This window comes from Strongylocentrotus purpuratus, unplaced genomic scaffold (assembly GCF_000002235.5).
Source record: "Strongylocentrotus purpuratus isolate Spur 01 unplaced genomic scaffold, Spur_5.0 spur5_scaffold_20, whole genome shotgun sequence".
Classification (NCBI taxonomy): Eukaryota; Metazoa; Echinodermata; class Echinoidea; order Camarodonta; family Strongylocentrotidae; genus Strongylocentrotus; species Strongylocentrotus purpuratus.
Window position 1 is genome coordinate 16,597,758 of NW_022145606.1, and position 9,676 is coordinate 16,607,433.

The 9,676-nt window shown below is 35.9% G+C and overlaps 1 protein-coding gene across 1 annotated transcript; it reads left to right on the plus strand.

Annotated features, from left to right (window-relative positions):
* Window positions 1–625: 625 nt before the first annotated feature.
* LOC100887940 (protein TSSC4) lies at window positions 626–1,624 on the plus strand. Its single transcript, XM_003730907.3, has one exon. The coding sequence runs from the start codon at window positions 649–651 to the stop codon at window positions 1,600–1,602; it is 954 nt and encodes a 317-aa protein (XP_003730955.1). The 5' UTR covers window positions 626–648; the 3' UTR covers window positions 1,603–1,624.
* The last annotated feature ends 8,052 nt before the right edge of the window (window positions 1,625–9,676 follow it).

Below are 9,676 nucleotides of genomic sequence, written 5' to 3' on the forward strand. Positions count from 1 at the left end.
TTAGAAATACATTGTAATTAATCTCTTAGCATTTGATTTATTAGTAACTTTCATTTGGCCACTTTGCATGAGGCTTTTTTCCCTCAAAAATATTTAGATGGCATGTAATACTACCGTATTTACTGTCCCTTATTCTTTTTAAAGAGTAGCGAAAATTACACAAACTGAACATGGCACGTGTCCCTTTTTTAACTTATTTTTGTCTGATCCAACCTTTTTTCTAGGGTTATCAATGTGATACATATGATGTAATATCATTTGGTTTACTACACATGGAAGTTCTACAGAATTCCACCACTTGTACATTGTATTAGAGTAGGGGTCAAGAATGTTACAAATAGCATTAAGAAAAGGCTGAGTTCTGGGAAGAGGTGAAAAATAATTTGTGAGCGTTATCATTGTTATTATGAAAGTGTGGAAGAACATCAGAGAACAAAAAATGTTCCTTGAAATTAAACATGGCTCTTCACATGCCTTCATATATTTTAAATATGCCAAGTAACTGTGGATAGCTGCAGATAAGTAGTGAACAGGAACAGAAATATCTTCGGCTTGAATTTATGCATACATTTTAAATTTATTCTCTCTATCTCTCTCTCTCTCTCTCTCTGTTCAACAGATATCTTCTGATGAGATAAAGACATCACAATGTCGTCGTTCAACCTGAACACAGGACAGGGTAGATCCCTGAGAGGGTTTGAGAACAGATCCAGCGATGTCTTCGGTTCTCTTGGTGGTCTAGAGAAGAACTACGATGAAGCTGTGAAGGAGAGAGGACCGGATGAATTCATAGACGAGGACAGAAGAGAAAGCCCAGAGAGGGACTTCAAGAAACCTGCCCCTCCCCGTCCCGATAGTGGTAGAGGCCGTAGTGAGCATGGAAGCAGGGGAGGATGGGATCGTCCATGTTGGAGGGGGAGGGGTGGCAGGTTGTCCTACCGAGGAGGCCGAGGGAGGCAAAATAAAACACCGGACCACGAGGTGCATCCTGAACGATGGACCGAGTACAGCCTGGAAGACACCGACATCTCCGGAGAGTCCTCCAACAAGAGAGCCGCTGTAGACTTCCTCAGGGATCTCCGTAAAAGAAAAGCCGATGAACAGCACCCAGAGGAATGGGATGCCAAGCTACATTGCGGTAAAGTGGAGTACAAAAAGCCTGTCCTGAAGTCTACTACTGATGAGAGCGATCAAGATGGTAAGAGACAGAGCTATGGCGATGTTCATAAAATGGCAGAGTTCCAGTTCGGACAATCGAAACCTAAAGTAAGAAAGCCTAATTTGTCTGAAGCATCAGGTAGCGGGCGCAGTACAGTGGCATCAGACTCAATCAGCCTAGGTCATTTGGGTGAAGAGGAAGAAGCCAGCCAATCAGAAAGCTCCATTAGACAAACCAACCAATCAAGCGACAGTAGAATCCACCCCATCCAATCAGAATCATCTGAAAAGACTATTGAGAATGACTCTGAAGAAGGAAAGGGATCGCAGAAGTCTGATGGCGATGGCAGAAGCAAAACTGAGATGCCCATTTTCCAAAGAAAAGCAGGGAAAGGAAAGAAACACATTCGGGGGAGGAAGACGGAAGAAGAAGATGACCAATAAATTAAAATGCTAGTTTGTACTTGCTATCTGGACATGAACAGATTGATTAAGTTATTTGTGCCAAGTGTTTAATTTCCCACTGACCCACCCCAATACTTGATGATAGGTGCTGCTCATGAAACTTATACAAATCAACTTATCATACATACAAACAGTACTTTGTTCTCTCTTTCCACCACAGTAATATACAGGTGGAGTTTGGGAGTTAATATTTGGAAAGGCACATAGTCAGACACTTCCATGTTTAAAAGTTCTGTTGTTCACTTGCTAAGTTATCCATGAAACAAGGTGTTCCAAAGATGATAGCCTTTGTATAAGCTTCAACAAAACGTGCACATAACTTTGCTCAGTGAGAAGGAAAACAAAGAAAAGAGCCTTAAAGTGATGATCTTGTTTGCAATTTTTCAAATCAATTGTTTTAGGAGATATTTGAGAACATGAATTTCATAACGTACATCCTATGGAATGTAAAAAATATGCTGAAACATTGTTAAAGAATTGTGTTTTAGCAGAATTAAGCTATTTGGGGGGAAAAGGGATGGCATTTTTTTTTAATGAAGTTTAATAGTTGCATGCAACAAAGGCCTCCAAGTGTTCTTCATCTATCTTTGTTTCATAATATACAGAAACGTAAAGCATGCTACACTTCTGTCATTTTATTTTGCCATAGTTGTCGGTGTCATGTGCGAGTGGGCTTAATGTTAAAAAACATGGTTACGCATTTCCAGGGATATAAAACAAATATACAATGACTCATTCTCGAAACAAGCTAAAATTATTTGCACTCAGGAACATCAATAGAACTATTCTCCCTCGGGTGATGTTCCTTCGATGCGAATAGTTTCAGCTAGATCCCCGAGTGTCATTGTATATTTGTATATTAGTGTAATTTCAATTATCTGAATGTGAATTGCATACATTAGTAGTTTTTAGGTAGGACAAACATTATGTCCTGTCCTACCTAAAAGCACATAATATATATATGCAATTCACATTTTGACTATTGAAATACAATTATTCATAATGAATGAATTAAATAATTTGAAACGAGGCACTTGATAAAGGTTTGTGCATTAAATTTGATTACATTATGAAAAATGGCCTTTTGAGACACCACTGCATGCCTGCCAGGCCTGACCCGTACAGTGAGACACGTCCTATAGGGGCAAGGTCATCTTTTTGTTAAACAAAATGTGTTTTGTTTCTTTGATGCATCAATACATCTATTGCTCATCCAGGTCATAAGTGTTCATGATGAATAAGCCAGTTCACGGTTGCAGTCTGAGCATGAACAGATAAAGGTCATTGCAGAACGAATTGTGAAATACATGGAGACGAAATACTGGATACATGCTCATGAAAGTTATGTAATTATTATTCATTTATGCACTCAATGATACACAGGTGGAAGTATTCTTTGAAAAGAGGAAACAAAGGCTAGTTATGAAGCACCTCCATCGCTGTAGGAGTGATTATTTCAAAATATACAAAGTGGGACCTCTTCACGTTTTGAAGATCTGTGGATATTCGGGGTCATTGCAGTAATGTGCTAACCGTGAACTGGTCTATTGTATTTACAAAAAAGAATATTTAAATTTGATGTGTGAATTAAAAGCTTCTGTGAAGTATGCATTAGATAGAATATGCTTTTCTTTCTCCTGATTTATTGAAAATGGACTGTGTAAATATGAATTATGCGGTAAGGCATACAAATTATGATATTATACACAATTTAATACATTTCTTATTTGATATATTTATTATTATTATTTAAAAAAAAAAATCATTGAATACTAAACAAGAGCACATTTGGAAATGTAGGTACTGTTCATGTAGCTAAAATTCTTGCACTTTTGTTTACTCTCTCTCTTTCCCTCTTCACCTGTTTGTGATCTGTCTGGTGTATTTTAACTTGAAATTTAAAATTAATTGCATTTTCATCAAGTCTTCCATCATGAAACAATTATGGGCATTCTCCCATAAATTCATGAGTCATTCTTTTTTAAATTCACCTATCTTGCCTGACAATATTGATGCTGTCAATAGAACATTTGATTATCCTCTAATTTTCTGGATTTCTTTACCCCTTATCTCTCCTTCTCCCCCTCCCTCACTCTCTTTCGCTCCTCCTCCCTCTCTCTCTCTCTCTCCGTCTTCCCCCTCTCTGTCTCTTTATACACATCATTATCTTTCTATCTACCCCTCCTCTCTCTTTTTCTTTAGTCCCTCTCTGTTGTCTCTCTCTATCTTCCCTTTCTTTCTCTCTCGTGTCCCTCTCGCTGTCTCTCTCTCTCTCTCTCCCTATCCTTTTCTCTCGTGTCCCTCTCGCTGTCTCTCTTTCTCTCTCTCTCTCTCTCTCTCTCTGTCCCTCTCTCTTCCAATACATTATCTTTCTGTCTACCTCTCCTCTCTTTTTCTTTTCTTTTTTTCTTTCTCACAATTTTCTCTCACACTTCTCTTTCTTTCAAATACTAGAATAAAAAGGAGTCGTTATAAAAGAAGGACACAGAACAGCTCCATGGTTTACATCTTTCTTACAATTTCAATGTATGTGCATTGTTATTGCCGTTTTGATAACCTTTCACCACACATGATCCACAGTACACATAGCAATTGCAAATTTCCCTCAGAATAGCAGTCATGGTTGTCTGAAAAATTACTGTTTCAAATGAAATTTACATAATTCTTGAATAAATGTATAACTAATATTAAAATTTCTACCCAAAATATCAAGTTTGATCACTATGGTAATTAAATTTCATTGAATTACTCCATACCTTCTTCTTCTCGATGTATTTACACGTACAACAACATTATTTTCTCTTGTGCTTCTTTCTCTCAGCCATGTGTACCATTTTGCCCTTTTTAGCATTTATATCTCTCTTGTTACTATATTTTATTTGTCTTTGGTATTACTGAAAAGACTGATTATTCCCCTTTACAATGATATCCCATTTGTAATTATTATGCAATCATGAAATGTGCAGTACAGCTGAATACGGGGCCAAGTCAGATGCGAAATGTTGCAAAATGCATTTGTATTGTCTACGGTGAATATTTCATTTGTTTCGAGGATGGATTGTACATGTATTTAATGAATTTGAGTGGACATGCATGAATGCCACTTGTATTCTCTGCTATTCTTTGGAGAAAGAACATGTTTTGAATGATGTTGAGGTGACCATTCTCAAAGTGCAATATGTTGATGGAATGTTTTTTAAATCAACTGATTGTTACATAATCATTGTTTAAGTTTTAATCAGATTGAAAATATAACAATGCATTTTGCAACATTTTACTTTTGACTTGGCCCCAAATTCAGGTGTACTGCACATTCCATAATTACAACTTACAAATTTGACATCTTTGTACAGGGGAATAAACAGGCTTTTCAATCGTACCAGCATCAAGAGCGATTATAGTAACAAGAGATATCAACGCTCTAACATTAATTGCAGAACTTTTCTTAGGAGTTTAGATACCTTACACTACAGTATATTTCCCAAATAAATGCTTGATTTCACATAAAATAAAAAAAATGCAGCAGGAGTGTAAAACAATACAATTTACAGACACTTATCACAAATATATGTACATGACGAAAACTTGAAAGAATAATTTGAAACAAATTTTGCTTAAAAAGAAACAATTCTTGGGTTCAATTACACAAAGACATAACTCCATATTTTGCCAAAATGAGTATTTGATATCAAAATGTTCAGAAAAATGTGGGCTTTCCATGAAACTCAAAGATTTAACCCCAAGTGCTCAGTGACACATAAACCACTTTTTCTCACAGTGGAATTACGTCTGTGTGTCACTGACCCCTCAAATTAATTGTGCAAAAATAATAATTCTAGCAATACAAGGTAAAATCATGCCTTTCTTATACAATGTCAAACAACCTACTGTCATCAAGTCATTGGGTGTGTGGCGGTTTAAAGACAAATATTGCCGATATTCACACTGTATATTCACATTGTAGTCTGTTAACATACTGTTTGGTCCACTACTGTTTCCCTATAAAACAGAGCTGCCTAATAGTGGCAACCACTCTATAAAGGCCACTTTGCTACAGAGGTCACCAGTATGGCCTCACTTTACAGAAATATGTGTTGTTGAACCTTTCTCAAAATGCCACCTGTCTACAGTGGCTTCAGTTTCCCCTCCTTTTTGTGGCCTTTAACGACAGGTTTTACTGGACATTGAAACTTGTCATATACATCACTGTTCAATACATGCAGAACAAACTCTCATAACTATTAGGTCATTTTACTGTTCCACTTTTATGTATTCTATTTGTTTTCCAGCCTTCATATATTACAAAGATATTACGAAGATACACCAATGACATGGTAGCCTGTACTTCAATAGAAGAAAGGTTGTGATACAAAAATTTCGCTGGTCCTACTAGTTCAATAATTCTCCACTGTAAGTATATGTTCATATATCTAAATTGATATCAGCCAAGGGGTGTTGGTCAATAATTGAATATAGAGCATTGCATAGGTGGTGACAACTATATAACAAAACCTCACAAGTGTAAGATAAGTAACTGCCAGAAGGCACTATCTCATATTATAAGATGACGATCGAAGCGGATCCTAATTGAATGATTGGTTGGGAGCGTACATGTGACCAGGCATTTATTTTGCCTATCACATGATTTTGATAATGACCGGTCATTAATTAGCAAATACTAATGACCGGTCATTAGTAAAATCATGTTCTAAAACATCATTTTATAACACAAATAAAATGTCATGCATGTAATAAAACAAATAATACACATCATTTGTTCGGGCATTAGTAAAAATCACCCACACTCGGTCCTTTGAAGTCCAGTCCAAACACCATCGGCTATCGTCTTGGGTGTGTTGGACCGTTCCAAAGATGACTTGTGTGGGTAATTCTTACTAATGCCCTCAGTGCTGTGTATTATTTGTATACTAGTATACTTGAACACAAATGCTCTTCAGACTCTGAACATAAGATACACACAGGTATTAAAATCACACACACATGTATAGGGCATGCAAGATATGCAGTGCTCAAGGTAGATTTCAACATTAAAAAACACAATTGGAAGGTTTTCATCTAAAGTAGAATACACAATTACTATTGTACTGACATTGCACAATTCATTACTACATAGATTTACTTGTACAATGAAATGTACAATCAATTAGGAATGTAATAATAATCTACTTCATTCAAAATTTGACAGTGTATATTTGACATGTGTAATGATGAATTTATTTCACATACGACAGTTGAATACATCTACAGGCAGATTACCTACATGATCTATGCGGGCACAAGCCTTGTCAAAGGTAGGTCCTTGATTGTTTGACTGTAAGGAGATTGTAACTGACCCGCCCTCTACTGTAGCTGCTTTATACAGAGTCTACGGTAATGAATGTGCATGATATAGTACAGAGATTGGGTTGGCTCAAGTCTTTCCACATACATGTTCTAGTGTTAAAAAATTAAATTTGTGCCAGCACACTTTGCAGGATCGGGGTTACTTCAAATCATTAGGTCATCCCGTCCGGCCGGCTGGTCGATTTACCCGACTTTTTGTGAAACAAAAGCAGAAGATCATGTTAAGATGCACGTTAAGGATGCGACCTTTAAAACTTGCTGTAAATGTCAGGTAAATTGGACCAGACCAGAGGGTTCTATTTCACAAACATTAACCCCGACATGTCGTGAATTAAGGGGCATGTTCTCACAAAAGATCTGGTAATGCCACCACCCGACCTGACCTGACGTGATGACCCAGTGATTTAAAGAAAGCCCCGGATCGAGAGCTGCACATGTGTGATGACAATAAAAAAAAACCTCTTTTCAAGCCTCTCCTCACCGAAACCTGTTACTTACAGATCCGCTACTTGTGTGACTAATAAATCCATAAGAAAAGAAAAAAGAGATCTGAAATAAATTATTTATAATGCAAATATTTCATTCCCATATGAATTGCGATTGCACAATTTTTCCTCGTAAAATGTAATACATATGCTATACGTGGTAACAATATACTTGTATATTTCTGATTTAACACAGTAATATACATGTATGTCTACCACGCCTCAGATAATTGTTTCAATAGAAAATAACTATAACAAACATTCTATATCATAAACAAATTGCCATATGGACATAATTTTAGCAATACATTTACTTCATATGAAAAAAGACACTCAATTGGACTATCCATTCACCTCTCCTTCTCCTTGTAGGCCTTGAAACGGTAAGTCTAAAAAGCCCCACCAGTATTCAAATCACTATTTTACATAATTTCTGCTTCTTCTTTTCTATTTCTTCTCCTCTTCTGTACAACTGCATGTACAGTACACTAAATTCTGCCTAATTTCTTTGCAGCACACATAGTTATTTACAAACCTAATACTAAAACCTCTTAGCCCCAATAAAAGCTGGAAATAATATTTACATCAAATTCGATTCAGATTGATTAAACAATACAAAATATTTGAACATAAAGTAACATACTATACAGTACGTTAAATTCCTACATTGCAAAATTGTCTACAAATTTTGCACGATTGTCTTTAGTGTACTGTTTATGTCTGAAAACTCAATTTACATGTAATAGGAACATAACTAAATTTGGTGTACAAAAGCCACACTCTGGCACAATCGTTGTTCCAATACAAAAAAATACAAAAAATAAATCAAAATTACAGAACAGGGGAGTTGTCCATGAACGTCATAGTATACTGACTTAATTGCCGATTTGAGATACTCATAGATGTAGTGATTTCTTATTTTAAACCTTCATAACTTTCTTCTTACTGATCCTATTTATTTCAAACTTTCTCCATTCTATTCTGTTATTTTCTGCTTTTTTTATAAGGAGTTGACTGCCTCTAAGAATTCCTCATTAAGGCACTTGTAAGTGAATGGCATACATAGTGAAAGTTCATAACTCAAATGTAATTGAATCAAATAACACACGTTTAAGTACTCTGATCTAGTCGAAGCACCAGTGAAAGATCATAAGTGCAATGTGCCAACAACAAAAAAGCCATATTAGAGCCAACTATACACAGATTTTGGCCAATTAATTTGCATTCAGTCACAAGGTGACAAACAGTATATTTTTTTCTCCTTTGCTTGCCCAACAAAGTAGTATTTGCCAAATTGTGCATTACTCTCCTACTAATGCTTCAGGTCCAAGCTATTTCATCCTCACAGATAATAAAGTGAAATAACATATTCTAGGTAAATTTATTTCCAGAACTTTCACAAACTTGGTAATGTATGGCACACACCGAATCCCTAGGAGTTCCTTTACATGTCTTCAACTTTACATGTGGATTTAAACATGACATGATTTGGTACTAATTGTTAAATAACCATATTTATACAAATAAATAAAAAAAGTGTTTTGAAATGTACCTTTTCAAAATGTTTCCATGATTTGAATTGTGTAAACAAAAACAAGATCCCATTAATCATGTATGGTATTGGTAAAGCAATAAGAAACACATATTTACAGTAGAAAAATACATTTGACTCGCCAAATAATTTAGAAACATTATTGCAAGGTATAAAAAAGTAAGTCCAGGGGGCGTTTCGCAAAACTTGTCTTCAGTGACAAATGACAGTTTTTGTTATAAGCTACTGAAATCATTGCTTCTGATTGGTTATCAGCAGATTTGTCACTGATTTTTGTCATTTGTCAATGAAAAAAGGCTTTGTGAAACACCCTCCAGTTGAGTCGTTCAAACGTTTTTTGTTCATCAACCATCCGGATGATTGGGAACATTCATATTCATTTTAATAGTAGACACATTTGTATAAATTCCTTAGCTTTACACGTGTACATCCATTGATCTTTCAAAACCCTTCTCAAAACCCACCTTTTTAATCAGTTATAAGTATACTGGAGGCGCACACAAGTAGTTAATTCCGTTCACCAGAATTGTATTGTATAGGTTTAGATAAATAATATACAAAAGGAATTTTATGGAACTACATGTTTATGTATAACCAGACATATGCTGAAGACCGGGATGCTTGAATACGGGCTGTAAGGGAAATGAAGCGT